Consider the following 23,919-nt stretch of genomic DNA (forward strand, 5'->3'; position numbering starts at 1 on the left):
AAACGGAAATGAGAAGTTTCTATGTCCCAAAAAAATTGTTACGTTTATGAAATTTTTTTGGACATAGAAACTGGAAAGAAAATTCACACTCTAAATTCATAAATTGACTTTTAAGATTAAAGTCGGAATTCTCAGAAAAAGAAAGTTATGTTTTTGAGATTAAAGTAAACATTCTCTTTTTCAGTAACCCTAATCATTTTAGAATTTTGATCTGACTTTTCAGGATTCTGACTTTTTTTCCCCTCAAAATTCTGTCTCAGATATCAGAATTTATTTATTTATTTGAAAAGTCAGAATTCTGAGATAAAAAATCGGAATTGTAACCTTTATCGACAGCCCTAATTCGCTTCCCGGGAATTTCCTAACCTTTAAATTCAGTCAGATTTAATTATCCAGTACATTTATATAACACTGAAGACTCAATGTACTAGGCAACAGTATATAAAAATAAAGGCAAAGAATGTACATAAAAATTTTAAATAGCACAGAAGTAAGATAACATAAAATCAGAAAAAGAAAAAAAGTAAAAAATAATAAATAAATCACAAGAAGCCAAGCATTAAAATTACAACAGCATCAGATAAATGGTGTACAAAGCATCCATCCTTTGTGGGGGTCAGGTGCTGGTGCCTATGTCCAGCTAACGTTTCAGGCAAGAGGCGGGGTACACCCTGGACAGGTAGCCAGTCTGTCGCAGGGCAACACAGAGACAGACAGGACAAGACACACACAGTCATGTCAAGAGAGAACCCACACATGACATTCATACTCTGTGCAGAAAGCTCCAGGACCTTCTTGCTGCAAGGCAACAGTGCTCCCAACTGCACCGCTGTGCAGCTGTGTACAAAGCAGTGTATAGATTCTACACTAATTCTTCTTGTAAAGTCTAAAATTATTACACATTTGAGATCCTCCACACCAGAAACGTGCACATATTTATTAACTGTCTTAAAAATCAGAGGTTTGCATACATGTCCTTAGTATTTAGCAGCACTGCCTTTGAATTGAATGACTTGGGTCAAACGTTTTGGGTTTCCTTCCAGAAGCTTCTCACTTTAAGTACTTGGAGTTCTGGCCCATTCTTCCTGACATACATGGTGGATACTGAATGATGTTGGTAGCACCACTCACTCATGATTCATAACTTTTTGATCTATCAATACATTTTTTTGTAGGATTGAGATCAGGGTTTGTGATGGTCACGCCAAAACACTGACTTTGTCCTTAAGCCACTTTATTACAACTTTGGCTGTGTGCTTAGTGTCATTGCTTATATGGAAGATCCATCTGGACCTGAGCTTTAACATCCATGGCAGATGTCTTTAAATGTTGCTTTAATATCACTTCATGATCACCATTTCTCATGATGTCGTCTATTTTGTGGTGTGCAACAGTTCCTCTTGCAGCAGAACAGTTCCACACAACATGAAGGTGCCACCTCCATTCTTCACAGTTGGGATGGTGTTCCCGGGAAAACAAACATCCCCAAATGTAACATTGGCCATTATGCTTCACTTTAGTTTCATCAAACCATAGGACATGTTTCCAAAAATGACACGTCTCTGTGTGTGAAATTGCAAACTGCAATCAAGTTTTTTGTTACTTTGGGAGTAATGACTTCCTCCTCAATGAGCGGCTTTTCAGCCCATGGTGGTAGAGAGAATGTTTCACTGTGGATACAGTCTTACCAGCTTCAGCCAGAATCTTCAACTTTTGTTCTGGGGCTGATTTGTACATTTCAGACCCAAATAGATGAATGTGGCACCTTCAAGAAAATTGTTCGCAGGGACGAACCAGACTTGTGCAACTCCAGAATTCTCTTCTCGATACCTTGGCGGACGTCTTTTGACCTCCCCATCATTTCAAACCATAAAGCAGTGCATTTGAGGTGTGGCCTTAAAATACAGCCTCCAATTAACTCAAGTGTGTTGCTTAACCTATCAGAAGTTTCCAAAGCCATGACAGTCATCTGGGCTTTCCCTCATTGTTTAAATCAGGGGTGTCGAATTCCAGTCCTCAAGGGCCGGTGTCCTGCAACTTTTAGATGTGCCTCTTCTGCACCACACCTGAATTGAATAATTACGTCATTAAGGCTCTGGAGAACTGATCTACATAAGAAGGAGGCAATTAAACCATTTCATTCCAGTGTTTTGTACCTGTGGCACATCTAAAAACTGCAGGACAGCGGCCCTCGAGGACTGGAGTTTGACACCTGTGGTTTAAATCATTCTGTATGTGAACCTCTGACTTTGAAGACAAATTGAGCTGCCATATTTTTATTATGGTAGCATTTAGCAAATAGAAATAATTTTGGTCATTTTAATTAACCTCAAAAGGGAGAATATTAGTCTGGTTTAATTTCAGCTAGTGGGGAAAAAAAAAAAAAGAAGCTTGGTGTCTTTTTAGTCAGTGTATGCAACATCTTGTTTTAAATATAAATATGCCGACAATAACCTGCTGATATATCAAACAATGAAAAGTCCTTTATTGCCATCAGAACATGAGTGAGAAAACCAAAGACATAAATCTGACAGTGAGGAGTCAACAGTACACCTAGCATCCACAAACACACACACACACACACAGCAGGCACTCTGTCAACTCAACGTGGGGAATACAGATACAGTAGAGAATACAGCAGTCAACAGAATGAGGTAAGAAGGCAAATACACATCCACTCATACATGCAACTGAAACAAGGTCCAAACACTTGAATGCTCGTTCTTTCGCTAAAAACAAAATGGTTGGGCAGAAATCTACAACAGCAGCATGGAGGAGGGAGGGAAGGGGTGGTCTCAAATCAACCAAGTGCATACCCTGTCAGGTGTCTCTCCAAACCTTTGGTCATGAGAATGCTTGACATGCACCATGTTGGCCTTGGGTTTGTAATACTTTGTGAGAGTCATGAGTAAAGGGACAAGTTCTTTCCCTGACTAGCATCTACTGAATAAGAATCAAAGATGGACCCAAGGGTAGAAAAAAAAAGTTGATTTAGTCACAAATAAAGTTCTCCTCTCAAGGTAGAGTTTCTACATTAGATGGACATTCAGTGGGTAGATTAGCAGCAATTCTAGCTTGTTAAACAATGACTTAAAAAAAAAGATTAATATCCTTTCCTCATGCACTGGACAGGCACCACTCAGTAACTAAATGCCATGCAAGGTAGAAAAATAGACTGCAAACTCACAAGACAAAGAAATCAGAGCTCATTTCCACAGGAGAGGTTGATTTCACTTCAATGTTTTATTTCAGATTTTTCTAAAGATGTGGAAATAGCAACAAAAAAAAGTAAGAACGCAGAGCTGTAACCAAGACAACAGTAACAACATGAGCAGAGAGCCACTGAGGTTTCCAGTCCCTTCAACCCAACTCTGCTGCCCTCTACAGGACAGACATCTTCCTTCTTTTTTCTCCCCAAACAGCATTGATCTGTGCGCCCCCTGGTGCTCTGTGTGTGTATGTGCAACTGTGTCCCATGTGGCTCTCGTCCCTGTCCCACAGTCTGCAGTCTCTCGGCCCTCCACGCCCTCCTATTAGAAGCCCCCTGGTGCTTCCGGAGCCGTCCACTGCAGTGGTTGAAATCAGCAGAGGCTGAAGTTGCTGCCGCCCCTCTGACACAGAGAAAGAGGCACTGTGTAGTTTTCTTTGTAAATTTAAATCTACAGTTCAAGTGTGCCTGTCTGGACTCAACCCTGGACAGTTGAAAGATCTATAGGCAAGAGGGGGAACACGACATCCCCTCAGCACTTTGCTTTGTTACGTCAACCCTCGTGGTTTAGTTTTATCGTTGCCAAATCCCTTCACTCGGATCTGCATGCTCTGCTCCCCGCCCCCATTATACACGGAATGAGGACGAGGGCTGTTAGGATTTTGTATTTGGCACCAGACTTGGTTTACCCCTCCCACTCGTTTACACTGGTCAGCCATTTTCTGATTCTAGATCACTCCCCTTCTGTTCCATCCATCAAACCAAATTTTAAATAAAACATAAAACTAGACGAACGTCCCCCTCTAGTTATGTCTTCTCAGGAAACAAAACCAAACTTTATGGAAAAACTTAAGTTTATTTCTTTTTTTTTTTTTTTCCAAATTCAAGGCACAATGTCTATCAATATTCCGATCTGTCCATCTTTGCTCTGCGCGAACACTGCTTCGCATAAACTACAGGACTGTCTGCTCGCACGCCTGCGGTTCACATCTCTCGTCGGTTCTGTTAACACCAAGACACGTCCGATTTTTTTTTTGGTGGAGAGAGCAACGGCCCAGTCCAAACCAGTGATAAACAATGAACAGAATTAACGTTAAACAAAAAGGACACAAAGAAAGTCAACCGTTAAAAAAAAAAAAAAAAAGTCTTGTCCTGTTTGTGTTTTCAGTATCTTGAGAAATATGCACCAGCTCTCGTTTGGCAAGCTAGTTGAGTTTTTAAATAAGCACTAAGTACTGATAGATAGGATAGCATACACCGTTAACGTGTGGTTTTAAGTAGATGCGTTTGTCGGTTTTCTTTTTTTTGTTTTTTTTTTTAGTTTTTTATACTTTTTCCATCTCATAGTATGAACTCAGGTATTTTGTCAGGTACTTTTCATCTCTTAAGGTTTAAGTTAATGCAAGCAGGGACACAGTTTGCCATGGAGTCTTGCTTGAGACTTGGGTTCGCGAAGGGAGTGGGGGCTCGTCTCCTTATGAGACCCCGTTGACCAAAGTCGGCGTCTCTTTGCTAGGAGAACGCTTAGAGGGCGTTCGCTCCTCCTTCTTTGCACTGGTTCCGTTCTCCTGTGAAGGGGAGAGAAATGTTGAGATTCAGCGTCAAACAATCTTGGAGGCTCTCTGTTAGAGATGCAACAACAAATCAGCTGTTGACCAGAGACAGAAGATTTTCAGCTTGGTCAGCCCTCATCAGTACCTAACCAGTCAGAAACTCAAAAAATGTGACGTGGAGGCATCGTTTTTAGTGGCAACAGTGCCGCTTGACGTGGAAATTACTGTAGGAAGAACACTCAAAGTACGGTAGGCTGTTTTTGAAATTGGTGAGAGACTCACTATGGTGGTGTAGCAGAAGAAATACTGCTTCTGCAGGTGAAGTTAGTTAAATTTGCAATTAAACCTGTCAAAATGACGGCATGTCAAGGCCATTGTAGATAGAAAAAACAAAGTAAATTTCAGCCAGAAAATTCTGAACTTACCCAAGTTTCAAAAGTAAAAAAAAAAATTTGTCTCAAAACTCTAAAATATTCCAGTTATTTTGTGAAACTTTCTGGGATTATCTCAAAATTTGTGATTTTATTTTATTTTTTTGCCAGAAAATAACTATATACAACACTTTGTGATTTTAATCTGTGGATGTTGATATATAAAAATATTTACTTACAGCGATGTGATGTCACTATTGATCTTGGTATAAATAATAAGTGGCCAATTATGGTAGATGACATGAACATTTTTGTCCTAAAGAAAAGCTGGAATCAGGAGCTCATTGCTTAACATAAGACTGAAAATGATCCCAGCACTCTGATTGGTGTGTCTGTGCGTTTACCTTGGGTTCAGGTCCAGAGTGGTTCTCCTTCTGAGGCAGGTTCTGTCGGCTCTGGGACTCAGGACGGGATATGTAGTCGGCTACGGTCACTGAGGAACATCAAACTGTCAGCTGGAGCACTCAGAGGGCGTGTGTGTTGATTCCCTAGAGAGCGCTGCTGCTCACCACTTTCTCCCGGCTGCCTGTCACGACTGGCGGACCCTCCCTCTGGCCGGCTGCCACTCGATTCACTAGCCTTTGGCAAAACCGGCTTTAAGTTCTGGAGAAGTTTTACTTTCAGCTGTTTGCAACACACCGGGTGGTTCTCACCTAGTCCGTTCTCACTGGGGCCGGCCTGATTGTCCGACTCCGTGGCGGCGTCCATCACGCTGGGCTCCTGGTCGTTACGGCGCCGGCGGGAGCGTCTGTGGCGGTCCCCCACCATGCCCTCGCTGAGGTCAGCGTCTGCAAGCTCGCCCTCTCCCTCCAGCAGAGCGTATGGGTTGCTGTCTGGATCCCTCAGAACTGACAAGATCAGAAATATGACTCAACATTTTTATCATTTGTCTACTAAATTCATTCAATAAATAGTGTATGAAATGAAAATCCATCTTCTGCATAACCGCCAACTGACTTTTCACACACGTTTAAAACAAAAAACAAAAAAAAAACTCTTGACAGAATCAGAATTGACAGGTTAGTTTTTTTTAAAGATGGGTCCACTCCTACTCATCACACATACTCTTATTACAACATAAATGATTCATAATTAAAGTGTAATTATTATTACATGCACATACATTCATTCAAAGTAATTTCTTTTATTACAGTTATTTATTTTATATATTTAGGCATACTAGCACCTGATTGTGAAATCAGGAAAATAATTATTTTTAAAATTTTTGACAAATTGGAGAAAAAAAAATAAATAAAATCCTGTATCTCTTTTCCAGCTCTGAACATCTAAGTATTCCAGTTTGGGCCCATACTTTGTAAAACAGCTGAAGGTTAATCAGACTGGATTACATCTGTAAACATCTGTTTTATGTCCAAAATCTGTGGACATCCATTCAGAAATTTTGCCAGTTAGATTTAGAGCTGGACTTTGGCCAACCTAAGTAGAAATGCTCAGATCTAAACCTGTCTGTGTATTTATGGTCATTGAGCCTCCAGCACGGTCTCAAGTGTTTTTCAGCTTTCAACTGGTTTTCTTCCAAACCCAGTACAGTCATATTCAGTAAATAATATGAATTCTGATTAGGCCTGTCACGAAAGCAAATTTTGTTAAGCGATTAATCCATCTGTGTGTAATTAATGTGTTTCAATTAGTGTTAAAGTTCCTCAAATAAATGACCTTTTCATTTACTAAATGGGTCTGTACATTTTGCATTGTTTTGACAATGGTTCTGTTCCATAAAGTCAGATTTCTTCCACAGGAGCCTTGGCTCTGCAGCTACTCCAGAGTTACCAGGACGATTGCCCTGAAGGGAACAATGAAATGTAACACACCTGAGCTAATCGAGTTGGAGGGTTTGGCTGCGGGGCCCCCGCGCCCCCGTCCCGAGTTTGCGCCTCGGCCCCTGCCTCCCCGTCTGGAACCTCTCTCGTCCCCACCGATGCCACGGGGCCTCAGGTCACGGTCGTTGACGTCCTCCGACTCGGAAGCATTTGACAGTTCGGAGTTTGTGCCTGGGAACAAAAATCAAAAAAGAAATGTTTTTTTTTTTTTAACAATCAGCTGTAAATCTAGGGGGAAAACACTGCTGCATCTCACCGTATCCAGAGTACTGTGTATTGGAGGGTCTTCGTCCTCGGCCACGCCCGCCGTAGGTACGCGATGCGTGGAGAGAGTTGCTGCTCTCGTCCGTCATGTAACCTTTCTCCCGGTCGCCGCCGGGCCCAGCGGGTCGGCTGGGGGCCGCGCGGTATCCCACCCCGATCTGACGGAGCTGCTCGTCAATCTGGAGGCGCTCGAGGCGCAGCTGCTCCACCTCCTGCAGAACAAGTTGTTATCAACCTATGTGGTTTTTGCTGCATGTATTCAAATGCACACAGAAGATAAAATAAGTTAAGCCTCTATTTTTGTAAATTACCACTTTATTTGTTTTTAATAAATCTCATCCGTTAAAAAAACAAATAAAAAGACTAGTTGTTCATTCCTTTGCATTTTCTCATAATCCCCAGTAGGTGGCAGTAACGCAAAAATATTTACTGTTTCCATGTCTTTAATAAGTCTGAATGAGAACCGTTTTACTCCTTAGAGCAGAACAAACACTCTAGAAACAAGATCATTGTGTCTGTCACTACAGAAATACTTTCTGGACCTGAAGACAGAAGGAAGTGGCAGCAGTTCTCTAACAGGAGTGTGACAGCTGACTCCACCAATGACAGCTGGATCCTTATGGGAGGTGAGGGGGAAACGAGGCAGGGGGGCGGGGGGGGGAGGCTTGGAGTTATCTTTGGAAGCTGAGGGTCTGGATGGCCTGTAAGCTACACCCTAGTGCACCCTGTAGCCGGCCCCACAGAGAGGAGCTATTTATAAAAGCTCATGAGGTAAGGCCAAAACAAGACTATCAGCAGCTTCCCTCCTGAGGATTCAGGCCGGCAGGAGACAGGTGACGGGCCTGCAGGCTCACTACTAACGGACTAGAACGGGAACGCAGTCAGAGTGAAAGAAGTTAACTCCCTGCTGCAAACTCAGATATGAAAACAAGGAATTCACCCGTTTGAAAATTTAGGCTTGTATAGATATCCGATATATTAAGTCATATCGGTATAATTGTCATAAGTACACGAGAATAAAGTCATACAACAATGAAGTCGAAACAATACAAGAATGAGGTCGTAATAATAGTCATACGACAAAAATGTCATAAGATTACAAGAATAAAGTTAAACAACAAAGTCATATTACTGGGATAAAGACGCAATAAAAGTCAATAATACCAGAATAAAGTCATATTACGTCAAGTTTATTTGTGTAGCACATTTTAGCAACAAGGCAGTCCTAAGTGTTTTACATTATAAAATCAGTCGACTGCGATATAAGCAATAAACATGACATTTTGCAAAATGTCAATTATTATTGCCAAAATAAGATTCTAATAATACAAGAATAGAGTCGTAATATTAGAAGGATTAAGTAGTCATTTTATAATAACTTCCACAAAAAACCCCCAAAACATTAAAATGAGGAATGTTGAGCATCTTGTGAAGTTAATAGTTTGCTATTGGTTTTACAAATTGGACATACTTAATTTTTTCCAACACACCAAAATCTGATTGTTATCAGTAGCAGCAGTTTGAAGCCATTTAACAAACTGCTGTGTCCATTCTGAAGGAAACCACACAGAAAACACTCATCAGAAATATCACAACTTGTCTTTCAAAATAACTTTGATAGTAATTTTACGACTTTCTTATGGTAATATTTAATCTTTATTCTACTAATTTGTGGAATACCCTCTGCTCGTTTAAAGATTTCGTCCAGGTTTGCTGAATAACAGCTTCCCCACAGTAATATGCTGCCACCTCCATGTTTCACAGTGCACGTGTGTTCACACTGATTGAAGTTAGCTTTGGACCATACAGAGTTTTTTCATTTACTGTATTAAAGAGAGAGAAACTGGATGAACCAACCTGCAGGTAGGACACATGGTACTCCAACAAGGCCTGAGCATTGCTGATGTTTTCCTTAGTACCAACAAACACAAAGGGAACCATGCCCTAATGAAGCACAAATGACAAGTTCAGGGTTTAATCACGGTGTTGAAAACAAAAACCAGAAACATGTCAATCCATCAACTAATAGCAACACAACATGAGAACCACACACTACAAAAACAGTTAGCTGTGTGTGGAGAGCCGTTAAAGCGGAAGCACTACCGACAGGGCAGGAGGAACAAAGATGCAGCAAAGCAGAAGGAATGATGTGGGTGTCAGAGAGACGAGCCGAACGGAGCATTCACCTCTTTGCTGCCGGCAGTGTCGTCTCTGCCAGCCCCCTGCCTGCCTACCTCCTCCCGGGGAAGTTTTTTGTCGTTGTCTCCCTCGATCCGGACGCGGACCACGCCCGACTTGTCCACTATCTCCTGGATGACTTTGCCGTTCTTTCCGATGACTTTGCCTGGAAGGAAACGGAAGCAAACGGCGTCAAAAGCCATAAATCCCTCCACAACATCTGCTTTTTATGTGGCGCATTCGTATGGGATGACAGGAGCTTGAGATGTCGCTGAAATTCACAGACATCTCCTAGATATGACGTTAACAGGCTCTTTCAAGTCGACTTGAGGAATGACAGGAGTCGATGTTCAACCTACTTTTCCGGCTGTGGCCACACCTCTGTGTGCCAGCCAGCTGTGTTCTCACTGCACAGTGCAAGACTTGATGGGAGCCGCCATTTTGATTCAAATTCAAAAATACTTTATTGATCCAAAAGGAAGATTAAATGCTGTTGTAAATTAAATCAAATTCTTCAGAGGAAGCGGTTAATTTTATAAAAATAGCAAAGTATGAAAAATACTGGCATAACGAGTCCAACTACACAACACCTAAAACAAGAAGTGATTAGTGTTATTACAGGACCTCTGACTTCAGGAAAACACAGCAGGGGAATTTGTCCTTAAATTACTGTACGATTCGCACAGGATTAAAAACAGACAATCTGCAATCATTCCAATAGATAAAACTAATCCTATACGAATACATCTTAAGCCATCAAATGATGGGAAGGTTAAGCTGCTACACTCACCTACAAGGTTCCTGGGAACCTGGAAATAATCTTCTTTGAACTCCAGATATTCTCTCGCCTGCTTCACAGCTTCAGGAGTCTGGAACACAACACACACGTCCAGCATCAGAGAGCATTCAGGAAGTTGCAGCTAACGGCAGCAGCCTCAGTGGGGCGCTCACCTCTCCGTAGATCCTGAAGGTGCAGCTCTCCTCCTCAAGCTCGATGGCCGTCACTCCGGGCACTTTCCTGGCCTGCTGGATGTTGGCACCGTGGGAACCAATGGCGAGGCCCATCAGGTCCTCTCTGACTCGGACCTCTTCCTGGTACGCTGCTGCTAGCTGCTTACTGGTCTAAGAAAGGGAACCCAAACACAAGCAACATCAGGAAGACTAAAAGCGGACAGGTTCGTGTCTCACTTGTTCATTTTACGCTGGTGTTCTGCTCATCAGCGCAGCCACTGACCCCAGAGGCAATATGGCTGAAAGTCCTTGCGTTTTCCTTTTCATGTGGACGCACTGATTGCAGTGTTCAGCCTGATAACCAATGTTTAAAAGCTGATTACAATTTTTTTTTTGTGTGTGAAAAGTTATTTACAATGAGTTAGCAACAGTTAGGGGGGACACTGTTAACACGGTGGGGGCGTGTAAACAGTAGTGTCTCCTAAAATTAAGGAAATCGGGTCAGTTTTTAGGCTCGCCAATTTTCTGTGCACACTAAAAATCCCAGTCTTTGACCTAAAGTTATTTGGAAAGTGCTGGTTCCAAGAATATGAACCAACCTGGAAAAAGAACGTTTTAGGTTTTTCAGCCCCAGGTGACAGGAACAGGTCAATTTGACCTGTGACTAAGTGTAAGGCCTGAGACTGAAGCCCATCTGTTGACATGCGGTCATGTGGTTTCAACCGTTTTTATTTCAAGACCTCCTGAGCTGAGCTCCAGTGAAACCGCTCCTGGTGTTTTGCTGAGTGTGGTTCACAGCAGTCGCCTACAGTAAACACAGCGATCATGGTGAGAGGATCAACTATTACACGAGTTCACAGGAGGAAATAATGATTGATGAGCTGGAAAACATCATCTCATTTTTCCATTTTATTGGTTAAAAAAAGAAAAAAGAAAAAAAAGAACAGAAGGCATCAGAGGAACGTTCTCTGCATCGAACCAGGCAGAGGGATTTTAAGGTTTCAGTATGTACTTTGTTCTCTGGCTCAAAAGAGGAAAAAAAGGCTTCTGGAAGTTGAACAGTTTGGCCTGGCTAAATAAACACAGACCAATCACTCAACAGAGTTGAGTGATTGGTCTGAGTGGTCAATAGGGTTGAGTGATTGGCATGGAGACGGGGTGAAAAGTTGAAGAAGGGGTGATGGACATGAAACAGAGAACAAATGACGAGATTTTCATCACCCAACTGCGACAATGAGAACGGACTTGGTATGTCGGCCCGACCATGGGGAGCCTGTTAGCTAACTGTGTGTAAACCCTCTGGAAGTATTTTATGCAAATAACTACTTAGAACCACATTGTTACCATCCTGAAGATTAAATCTAAGGTCAACAGGGACAACCTTTGTGAAATAAAACCAATGAATATTTGCTGATAAACATTTTACCTCCAAATGTTTGGTGGCTTCTTCGTTGCGGGACATTAGGATGAGCTTGGTGCGGATGCTGCGGAAATGCATGTCACTCAGGAGTGTCGCACGCTTTACCGTTGTGTCATTTGTAGACTTGAGGGGGGATCAAACAAAACAAAACAGGTCAATATGAGGTCGAACAATTATCTAGCTTCATAAATTAAGCAAAAGATTTTGGAATTTCCTAACCAGGACAATGAGATCATGTGTTTGAGCGCAGTAGAAGATGCAGTTGGCTCCAATAGCTTTCCTGAAGTCTTTGTGAACGCTATCGCTTGCACATCTGACAAAAACAAGACACACACACACACACACACACACACTCCACACCTTAACAGCACTGCTTGTGATCTGCACAAAGCTGCTGAGAAATCTCAGCATCACAATAAAGCTGGTCAAAAGCGGACTCACATGTCCCTCAGGTCTTCCGGGACGGGGATGGTCATCTTGTGGAACGTGTTTCGAGAGGCGGGGCTGTTGGGGTTCAGAGGCCTGATGCGCTCCGACGTGACAATCTCGTTGTATGTGGCATCGCAAGCTGCGTATTCGATTACGTAAAACTGAAACGGCACAACAGACATTTATAACAGTTATAGGGAGTAATGTTTAGCTGTTTTAGTTTAAAAAGAAATAGAAAAACATCCCCAGAATCAGGCGGTTAGACTTTTATCTCCTACTATTCAGACTGCTGCTCGGTTAAGAGACTTGGACTGATTGAGGTTTTATGATTATTACTGAAATGTGTGTAATTTTAAACCGTCAAAGCTACAGTCAAGATTAGCCAATAAAAACCTCAGAGGTACTAGGATGAATTTTGTAGTTAAGAACCCAGTTACTAAACTCTATGATTCAGATTTTTTTAAGGTATTATTAAACTATCTGGCCTTTAGGGTTTAAATTGATTAATTTAACAAAGGTGAAGCAAAATCAGGGGAGCTGAAGTTTTCCACTTTGAATAAACGCCCTGATGATGGACTTCAAACTTAATTTTTAACTGTTTGCAGCTTAATCTAAAGCAACAGTTACTTCTTCACCTCTTCTCAACCTACTGTCACAAATTCACCAGCCTGAAGCTATGGCGGGCAAACAAATCTACATCTCGGTTCAAAGATACTCATTTGGGTAGGAATCAATACAAACGGTCCCGCTTACATTTGCCAAATTGTTGCATTTCTTTCAGCAGCAACACCGTGAAAGCAGAAACTCAAAGTTCCACATCCCACAGCGCTCCGTTCTACTGCAGTACAAATTAACGCAGGGAAATACCAGATAGTATAATTTATTTCTATCAGCAGATAATTGGCTAATGGAAGCAGATGCTAAAGACAAGCAGCTATGATCAAATAAAATCATTGCAGAACTGAATCAACATACTTCCAGAAACAATATTAGAACAGAATATAAATATGAAGATCTACCAGCAGAAAGTTAAAGGTTAATGGAAGCATAAAGATCAACACTAAGCTAAAACAAAACCAAATGAGAAACTACAATAAGGAAGTTTTATTATTATGACAACCCTAAAAAGGGCAGTCGATTCATATTCCACACATTCAAAAGATCCAAGCAGATCTGGGAAATCTCACAGTCAGAGTTACGGCTCTGCTCATTTATATTCTGGGTACCTTCAGTCATTTCTATTGTGCGCGTTACATTTAAATTAGCACTGGTTTTTGCATCTTGACAGCAGTAACCCAGGCAGTGTAACATGTTTAAATAATATTGAAACAACACAGATTACAGGGGTTTGTGTCATTGGTGTTGTTCCAGCCTGACATTGTGTAGACAAAGAGTCGCCCTCATGACATCGAGCAGAAAACTGATAAAAATCTTGCTTTTATAAAGCTGGTTTAATTCATTAATTATTCAACAGTGTTCGATTAACAACATCTGGCTTTGATGCTTTCTTTGAAGTCAAACGGAAGCAGGACGTGTACACATACTTTTTCGCCTCCACACAACTTTCTTTTAGCTTTGTTTCAAACAGATGACAGCAACAACCTACCTCCCCCTTCATCATCCTGACCCGTGCTAACCACCACCCGCACGGCTCCTGTTCGTTGGCCCTGGAGTAAACCTGCGTAGACCACAGGCGCGTTAGTTCAGCAGGACGTCCAGGTGTGAGGCCTGGGTCAGAACGGAGCAGCGCAGCAGTTCTCACCTCCACCTCCTCGCCTTCGCCAATGTCTTTGTGGTAGTCGGCTGGAGGAGGCAGCCGCACGTCGCTGAAAGGCAGCTGTCTCTCAGGCTGCCAGCTTAAACACGACGAGACAAACAGAGTTAACAGAGTTCATATTAAATACCGTCTGTTTCAGCCATTCAACGTCCTGATTGCAAAGATTGCTCATTAAAACTTTAAATGTCATCAGTAATCTTATCTTGGTCTGCTGTAATGAATTGTCTTTGTTGTACAACAATACGATAATCTTTGATTTGACCAAATAATATTTTCATAAGTATCCTATACAGTACCGGTGCACTGGCTGCAGTTTTCTGGCCGATCACAGATCTGTAAAATATCCGACCTGCTGATTCCGATTTTGTCCAATGCCCTCACCAATATAAAAACAGAGAGCAACCACGCTTATGTTAGCCTAGCATTCAGAGTCTGAATCAGCAGCAGAGGATGAACATGAGTTTATTTCAGGATATGGTGACGGGCAAATCCTTCGAATCAGAGGTTAAACCTAAAGGTGCACCGGATGCAGTTTTCCGGCCGATTACTGATCTTTAAAAAGCCAAATCCAATTTTGGCTGATACCAATTTTTTTTTTTGTCTGAAAAATTGCTAACTTAAGCAACAAAGCTACTAAATTGGGTGAGTACTGTTGATCGAACATGTGCAGAGTGCAGACATGACCTTGTTGGCCGGTTCGTCAGCCAACCTCTTTTGGCAGAGCAAAAGAGGACAGCGGCTGATTCTCAGACTTTCTAAGAGGTGGATAAGAACAGTTTCTCATTCAAGTATCACCCGATGTGCGAAAATGAAGGAAATCTGGGCTGATTTATTGGTGCACCCCAATATTACAGATAAGAGACCACACTGAAATCTAGGTCATTCGTGGAGAACCTCTGATCTGGAACATCTCTTACAGTTTTTAATCCATCATTTTTAAGCAACTAAAACCCACAGGAAACTTCTCCAACACCTCCATGTGCTCAGAGAAAGTAGAAGGACAAGAAGTCGGGCTGGGAACCATCCTAAAAATGACCCTGGGCATGGTTGTACCACTTCCCCCCCCCCCTCCTATCTCACATACCAGAGATCACTATTTTTAGGAGAGCCACACGATCTACACTCAGCCATGAGGGACCAAAGGGAAGCCTGGGGGGCGGGGGGCAGTAGGTGGGTTCAGGAGGAAAGAAAGTTGTGGCAGCAGTGTGGTCGGGACAGAGACGAGAAGAGAAGGAAGGTTTTAAAATGACCTGTTCCAAGACACGTATGGACAGCTGCGTCCCAGGCACGAGTGCTGAAGAGGGACATTTTAAAGGCCTAGAGCAAAGTCTTGTTACAGTCATCGGATTTCCAACTTACTTTCCTTTGAGCTTTTATTTAAAGACTACAGTTCCTTGCTAAGGCATTCATACCCCTTTCGGGATTTTTTTTTTGTATTTTGTCATGTTACAACTACAATTTTCATTATACATGTGTTTATTAACACAAACACTGCTTCTTTTTAAACAAATACAAATCTAAAAAAAAAATAAAAAAAAGTCAAGTCTACATTTAAATTCAGATCCCTAAATGCCTCAAGAAGTCACCCAATCCTCCCTGCACCATGCTGAGAGCTGATGGTTTACTACAGCACATCCAAACATGTCAATGTTAGAATGGCCTAGTCAAAGTGCAGACCGGAGTACAGTTGAGAATCTGCGGCAAAGTTGAAAAGTAACGTTTAGGAATACTCTCCTTCCAGTTAGGCTGAAACTGAGCAACTCTGAAAAGAAAACAGACAAACTTTATCCTGTAGAGTAGCGAGTGTAATGGAGCTTACCATAGACTTCACTTTATGAGGAAAAATCACTTTTCTAATAAATACATCAAAGTCTGATGTAACTGGAGATGCATTGATGTAATAATATCTGTATCGGTCCCAATGTTAGAAAAAAAAATCTAGATGGGGCATCAGTGACAATGTGCCCGATGTATTAAGGCAAATCTATTCAGTCTAATTCTATGCTTTGTGCTCTAACATCATACTTTATTATTTCTTTTACATTATATTTAGAATTCCTAATTGCACTTTCTGAACCATTTGAAAGGTTTATTGCAGTTTATATACATTTGATCAAAGTAGTCAGCTGATTTGTCAGTTTATTATTTATCTCACATTAGTTATTATCCTCCTAATTGAACAAATTAAAGTTGTGTTGAATTTACATGTTGGACAAAGCCTGTGAAGCTATTGGTGTGTTTAAGTGAGCTTTACTAGAGGAGAGTCGTACAATAAATCTGTATGTACAAATATCTAAGAGTTAGAATTGTAATGCTGCATTGTAGGCAGAAGACAATCATTCCTTGTAACATGACAAAAAGGGAAAAATTTCACCAAATTTATTAACCAATTATTTAATACATGTAGACAGAACAACAGAAAACTCACACTTACTTGTTTTCAAATACAATAGTGAGAGAGTCTTCATGGACATCTTTGATAAAACCCTGAAGAAAAACACAGAAAAAAAAAAAAGATTTTATCATCACACATGTTGTAGAAACATAAGGATCTGGACTGTGTGTGTTAGATTTGTGCATGCTGACAGCTGGCTTTCAGGCCAACAGTATGACTGGTTCTGAGACAGAGCATCTCGGGCCCTGATAGGGAGCCAAGGCAGCACGTTGCTGCTGACACCGTTCTCTGGCTGTGAATTCAGCGTCGGGTGAAAGTGACGACCGACAGCAGAGAAAATTTCCTCTCGCTAACGGGATGAAAACGCCTCGGCTCTCTTCGTCTGACTGTCCGTCTGCAGCCTAAATGGCTTGTGTCAAAATCCCTGCGTAGTCTTGAGAAAGAAAAAGCGTACAAGAATATGTGATTCGCAAATCTGTCACAGCTACCACTGGGTTGAAACAGGTGGAAGGGGCCTAGAGTGACGCTACCATAAAAGGGACTAAAGGCTCAGAAGATCCCACTTCAGTGGGAAGCAGGGAATACTGGCGAGGACGGTTTTGGTCGGGTCGTTCCGGACTTTTTCTAGGGTTGAAAAATGAGCTGATTGGAGGAGTTGCTGTTGCTCATATGACAGCCAATCAGTCAGATGAATGCTCGGGTTTTGCTGGATGTTTCTTCTGGTTATAGGGGCGCGTTCCTCGCTGCCGTCACTACATTCTTGATAATGGAGAATGACAACTAAGCTGAATTATGCATATTTGGGCATTATGATGATTTTCTTTATGTTAAACCCTAAAATCAAAAAGAAATATTATTTTTCATTTTAATAAAAAAAACAAATCATATTTTCTTAAAATTTTTATTTAAGCTTTCATGTTGTTGTTGTTTGGATAAAAAGTCAAATTTTGTTTATGCAATGATTTTGGGGTTGTAAAGGTTGTCAACTCCTGGGCCTGGCAGAGGTTTAAAGAAGAGCTGCTAAAGCAAATGGGGTGGATTAGCAATGATGACGTCATCCAGGACACCTGATGATGTCATCCAGGACACCTGATGACGTCATCCAGGACACCTGATGACGTCATCCAGGACATCTGATGATGTCATCCAGGACATGCCACTGTGAAATATTGTCTCCGATGCCCAGATGTGCCGTTATGTCATGAGACTCTCATACGGCAACAGTCTTCAGTCAGAGGCCTTTTCAGATTCACTGCCAGACTGACTGCTAGTGGCGATTCACAGAGATTCCTGGTCACAGCGTCACCACAACTCTTTGAAGATACTCTGATGATAAGAGTTATAACAACATTTCATTTTGGGGTCTATAAAAGGTATTTTTTGTAATTGAATAACCTGTAGTCATTAGTATTCATTTTTCTAATCACAAAACATCATTCATGTACAGTTCTAACACATCTGTGTGGTTAGGCCTGTAGTCGTGGGCCTACTGTCACCATAACAAATTCTGCTTGTTTTGAGACCATTTTCAAGTTATGTAATAGTAATGGCAAAATCATTCGAGAACACATTCTCAAAGATCAATAAACTTTAAGTTCTACTGGACATTTAACACTGAACTGGAAGACATTTTTAAATATTCTAAATCAATAGAACAACAAAAACAACAAATAAAATGAATTATGAAGTCTCAAAACAAAAGTGTTGATAAAATAAAATCAGCAGACTGAAGACTTATCCAGTTTTTGGTAGAAAAAGAAAAACGATAAATCATGCAAATACAAATGATTGATTTATTGCGACAGGCCTTTAGGAAATGCTTTAGGAAAACCTGGTCAGCTGACAGAGGCTGCAGGTGTGGATGCAGTTCCAGTGAGAAGCAGCCGTAAGTCGTGGATCTACTGATTCTTATTCTGAACCACACAGCAGAAACATTCATCAGTGAAACAATGTAGAATTCAGCACTTCTTCCAACAGCTTTTCACCAACATATTTTAAAAGAGCTGAATTACAAACTTAAGACTTTAAAAAAAAAAGCATTTGTTGATGCTGAATCATTTAAACATCCATCTCTTTGCTGCCACTTTATCTTTTGGAGCTGCAGCTGCCAGTCCCCCCCCACCACCATCCTCTCAACAGATTTCAGGTGTTTTTGAAAAGGCCAACTACAGAGACGCTGTGCTGCTTGAGTGACAGCAGAAGATGAACAATTTATTTATTGTTTTACAGTGCAACTGAGGTATTTTGGGTAGTTTACTGTCTGTTTTATCTCTAATGGGACCAGAGGGAGATAAGGATGGCTGTTTAAAATGGGGATGTCTGTTTTTGTTAGAACCATCATAGAAACAGCTGCTTTTTCTGGAGCCAGCCTCTGAAAGATGTGGTTTATTTTAATGCAGATGTGTTGGACAACAGAATTACAGCTCATGAAAATGTTTAGCTGATTGAATGACTCTCAGTTTTTCCTCACAACAAATCTTTTTTCACCCTTAGCAGCGCAGCTGAAGGTAAAAAAGAGATTGTATTGGCTGTTGCAGTTCTTACTCCATTTGTGTCACATGGTCAGATGGTATCCCTAGCAACAGAACTGAATCACAAGTCTTCACATGCACAAATGATTAGCTGGAAATGTTGGGATATTTATTATCAATGAGCCACATGAAAACAGAGAGCAGCATGCTAATGTTAGCTTAGCACTTCAGAGTCTGAATGAAAACATCGCCAGGGGCAACATGAGAGTTTATTGCAGAATGCAACAGCATTTTACAGAGTAGACAGAAATAAATGTTAAAGCCAGAGATGCACCAACTGCAGCTTTCTGGCTGATCAGATATTTAAAAACCCCGACCTGATTCTGAGTCAAGCCAACAAAGACACTGAATATAGAGACTAAATAGATGAGTTGGTAACAGTGGGGTAACTGTTACTAACTGGGGAAACCCAGACGTGACCTTTGCAAAGGTAGATAAGATCGGTTTCTCATGTCAGTATCGGCCAATCGCAGGTCACCTCAAACTAAGGAAATCAGGGACAATTAAATCGGTGCATCCCTAGTAAAACTATGAACATTTTACAATCTTATTATCTTATTAGCCTATATTATTTATGTTAACCTGAAGTTAACATATTGCATATTGAGGCTATCCTGCAGAAATTACAGGTAGGACGAAATATCCATCATCACCAGGAAAAGCAGGTTGTGCCATTTCCAAAAAGTCTTTATGAGTAAGTTGGGACAGAGTCACCAACTAGTCAAATGTAGAGTTCATTTATTATAAACACATTAAATTGCCAGTGTCCTGATTTGGACTATGTGTTAATCTTAAAGGACTCTGATCTGAAACAGGGACAGGAAATTATGATCAGCTGAAAAGCATTTACAGCTGATAAAAAAAACAAAAAACAAACAAACACTAACTAAAATGGCCAAATAGTAATGTCTAGGCAGTGGACAAAATATATGTTTAAAACAAGTAAACTACCAAACTTAATTTAAAAATTAATCTGTTTCAAAAATGCCGCAGGGCAAAGCAAAGTCAAGCTCTCCTGACAGTAAGTGACTCATGGAAAGGAGTGGAAGTCTTCATCATGAACTCAGCAACCATGTGGTTGATTAAAGCCACAAGCTCTACAACCTTCATCCTGGACAAATAACCCAAATTGCGCCAACTCACTCCCCTCATGTGGAAAGCCCAAGAGTTGATCCTGAAGAAGTTGGGGTCTTCGTTTTTAGTTTATTTTACACCTGCTGAATTCTGCAGAGCTGGAACCCCACACACAGAGCGGGGAATTAAATGCAAACCGGTCCATGTAAAGAAGGAAAGCGGCAGAATAATGAGCGCAAATGGTTTTGGAAAGTATTCAACCACGTCAGAGTCAAACCTGTCACCCTGTAAAACAAAAACAACAGGTGAAGCAACGTGGGAGTAAATATAGGATGGCTGCTTAAACTGTGGTGTGGGCTGGCAGAGCAGCTGAAAGCTTCAAGAGAAGAGCCATGTGTGGCAGAATACCTGCTGTGTGCTCTTACAACGTAAAATGTACAGAATTAAAGGAGAAACCAAGTTTGATACTAAATTTGATTTTTCTCACAGTGAACAACAGCAGCAGTGGCTTACACAGAAATGAAACAGAAAGTCTATCTATATAGCAACTGTTCCTCCTCAGGGCTGCCTTATTCATTGGGAGTCAGACCACAAATATATTCTTACAGGAGCTGCACAACAGCTGGCTGCTTTTTATTAGCTTGATCTGGGTTTAAATGCCTTCATCCCGTGAATTTATAGTACAATTTGCTCTTAAAGAATAGACATGAACCATGCATGCTGATGATAAGTATACTTAGCTTCTCAGCTAAGTCCAGCTAGCGGTTATCCTGAATGGAACACATCTGCTCCTCCTCCTCGCTAACGTTAGCTGAGAAACACTGTGCTAGCTTATCTCTCAGGAGGGGGGGAAACAAAGCACCCTTTCCATGAAACAAAACTTTAAGGTGGGACAACAGCAAACAACCACTGCAAGCAGTTTACCTTGTAGAAGGCCCCGTTCGAGCCGCGAACCTCCACGGCCAGTCCGTCCATGCTTTTCGATAGATCCCCACGGCTGTGCTTGGCGTCCGTAACCGTTGCGACTCCCTGCGAGTCCGGAGCCGTTCCCACCCCCAGCCTCACCGGCCCTTCGCCGCCCTCCGACAGCTTCTGGATTTCCAGTGTTTCGGGTGGAGGAGGAGAAAAAAAGGTGGAGGGGCAGAGGTGAAGGGGTTGGGGGAGATGGGTGTGATGGGTGTCACAACAAGCAACGCAACGCAGATGCTGTCCCCCCTGGCAGGCAGTTTAGTTTAGGAAGGAGTGTGTGGAGGGGGGACCGTTATTTGTTTTTGTCCAAATGTGGGATTCAGAGCTCGCGATCTAAACGGCTCCAACGCGAGCGGCTGCTGTAGTTTCGACTTGCGCGAGTAGAAGCACGCTAAATGATGTTAGCTGCTGGATAATTAGCTGGGAGGCTAGCTATCACAAGCCAGACGCCGTCAGTTTTCAGGGATGAAAAGCTAGCCTGGCTAGTGTCTGGTAGCCGGGTTGCGTTCTGTTAGTTGGACGTGTGGCGCAGATGCTGCATTAAGAGATTTCACAGAAGTCGTCACCGGGGGTGGTTTCTTCAGCCTCTGGTGTAATTTTTCGGCGGTATGTCTTTCTCAAATTCCGTCTGAAATGTGCAACCGCCCGGCGACTATTCCTCACCAGCCGCCCGACCCCTCAAACACACGCTGATAGAGTGAGTCGAAGAGGGTCTGAATGACCTCGAACACCCCACCCCTTCACTCGAGAACCTGCCCAAAAGAAAACATGGGTTTCTAATTGGTTAAAATGTTCGTCAATCAATCATCTTTATCAGTTATTGGCTCAGCAAATAAGGGTTGGTCTCTGAGTGGGACCAATAACTGAAGACGATTCACATTCTAACACAATTCATTGGTTTGCTTCCGTGTCAGTTACAATTTCACTCACACTGACCGACTCTCGTACTCCATGTTAACCACTCATTGATGAGAGAGAGTGGGAGCATTCCTTAACAGTCGGCCGGTGACCGGCTCGGCTGGAATTAATGACGACAAGGAGTGGGAGGAGTTTTTTTGTTACTTAAACCGTTTTTGCTGACGGGAGGAAGAGATCATATACAACTTGTCAGTGATTAAGTAATATGAACGTATTTATGTATTTAACAACAGACAACGTGAACAAGCAACAATGAAATAGTGAAACATTCTTAAAGAAATGTTGATGGGTTAATACTTCTGTGTGCACCATAATATTGTTTTGTAGTTGAGACCCACCACATATACTAACTTTGGGCTTGAAACCCGTTAGACATCTGTTATGAATAACACATATATTAAAACATCTGTTTCTCTCTCACTGGATTCTAAATATTTGAGCTTAACAGACAGATATATGAACAAGAAAATTGGGTGAGATTTTCTGGCACTGTACTGCACAGGCTCAGATCTTATCTGCCATAGAGGGGCTACATGTGTCACTCATGGAGTTCCACAAGATCCTATCTATAGGGGAACCTTTTTTCCAACGTCCCCAGGATCCATCTTGCTCAAATTATGGAGTACTACAACAACATATCTTACAAATGCTTTCCTGATGGCATAACTTTGTATCTCATTGTCTCTGCTTCAGTATAGTTCATTACTTTCTGTAACCCGTGTGTCGCTGCCAACCTTGGCCAGGATTCTCTTCCAAAAGAGATTTTTAATCTCAATAGGATTGTCCTGGTGAAATAAAGCTCATAGCTTCAAAATATGACTCATGTCATTATTCCACCTTTCCCATAAAAGTAATTAATCATCAAATGCCTTATATAATGATTTATTTCCTTTCTTGTGTATATGTCCTAGACTATGTTAATGTCAAAGCACCCCAAATTTAAATTCTCTAGTATATCCTATGGCATTTTTTTTCTTTTACTTGAAGCTACATTTGGCCTGGTGTTTTGTTTAGCTATGACACCTTCCTGGATAAGAGGATCGGCTACCTTCAACTTTACATTCTCCTTCTATAGATGTTAGGCTTGTGGTCTTTCACAACCACTGGCTGAGCTCTTATTCTGACTAACTGAATAGTTACAAACCTGAAAAATGGCCCACAGATTATCTGTTTAGCTGTCTTTCTCTCCTAGATGAAGACACTGGGAACTTATTAACTCAGTTATCCTCATGTGCCCTTCTGCATTAATGTCACAATTCTGAGAAAAAGTCTGAATTCTGAGATTTACATCACAAGTCCTACTTTTAGAGGCGCTAATTCTCTTTGTTGATAATAGCAAATGAAAAAAAGTCTAGGGATTCCAACTTTAATCTTAGAATTCTGACTTTTATTCTTAAAATTCTGAGAAAAAAGTCAGAATTCAGATTTTAAAGTCAAATACCTGAGAAGAAAGGTCTGAAATCTGATATTAAAGTCAAAAGTATTTTGTTTTTGTGGCTCTAATCCACTTCCGTAGATTAGGGCCACCATAAGAAAAAAAGCTTTTGTGACTTTATTTTTTACGCTTCATTTTCATTGGTCTTTTTCTATGTTAGATTCTGATATTGTACTAATTTATTGAATTTTTAAAACAGAAAAATCTAACAAAATAAATAAATACATAAATAAATAAATAAATAGATAAAATAAAATAAAAATCGGGCTTGTTTTATCAATTTTTCATAATTACTGTTTGACCGCAGGTTCCTGTTCTGCAAGACATGAAAATACACAGATATCCAACATCACGTCAATTCAAATAAATATACACTGTAACAACACGGACATACCCACTTAGTAATAGCAAAAGCAGGAAGATGGGACTTTAATCTAATGATTCCCACTTTAATTTAATTCCGATCAAAGTCAAAATGACCTTCTTACTTCAAATTCTGAACAAAAGGCTCTAAAAAACAAATTCAGCATTTTGAGAAAAAAGTC

At 41.2% G+C, this 23,919-nt stretch overlaps 1 protein-coding gene across 3 annotated transcripts; it reads right to left on the bottom strand.

Annotated features, from left to right (window-relative positions):
- Positions 1-2,463: 2,463 nt before the first annotated feature.
- Positions 2,464-21,936, bottom strand: fxr2 (fragile X mental retardation, autosomal homolog 2). 3 transcript variants are annotated; one of them, XM_044097959.1, is made up of 17 exons: positions 20,977-21,932; positions 16,487-16,539; positions 14,038-14,131; positions 13,882-13,953; positions 12,288-12,436; positions 12,066-12,159; positions 11,853-11,969; positions 10,427-10,597; positions 10,266-10,344; positions 9,484-9,641; positions 9,155-9,241; positions 7,290-7,509; positions 7,025-7,204; positions 5,919-6,040; positions 5,702-5,759; positions 5,537-5,625; positions 2,464-4,776 (listed from the first exon to the last, which is right to left on the bottom strand). In XM_044097959.1, the coding sequence occupies exons 1-17, from the start codon at positions 21,025-21,027 to the stop codon at positions 4,684-4,686; spliced, it is 1,887 nt and encodes a 628-aa protein (XP_043953894.1). In that variant the 5' UTR covers positions 21,028-21,932; the 3' UTR covers positions 2,464-4,683. The 3 variants fall into 3 exon arrangements, with proteins under 3 accessions (XP_043953894.1, XP_043953893.1, XP_043953892.1); XM_044097958.1 differs by having other exon boundaries at positions 5,702-6,040; positions 9,532-9,641; positions 20,977-21,936; XM_044097957.1 differs by having other exon boundaries at positions 5,702-6,040; positions 20,977-21,935.
- Between the last annotated feature and the right edge of the window lie 1,983 nt (positions 21,937-23,919).

This window comes from Gambusia affinis, linkage group LG18 (assembly GCF_019740435.1).
Source record: "Gambusia affinis linkage group LG18, SWU_Gaff_1.0, whole genome shotgun sequence".
Classification (NCBI taxonomy): Eukaryota; Metazoa; Chordata; class Actinopteri; order Cyprinodontiformes; family Poeciliidae; genus Gambusia; species Gambusia affinis.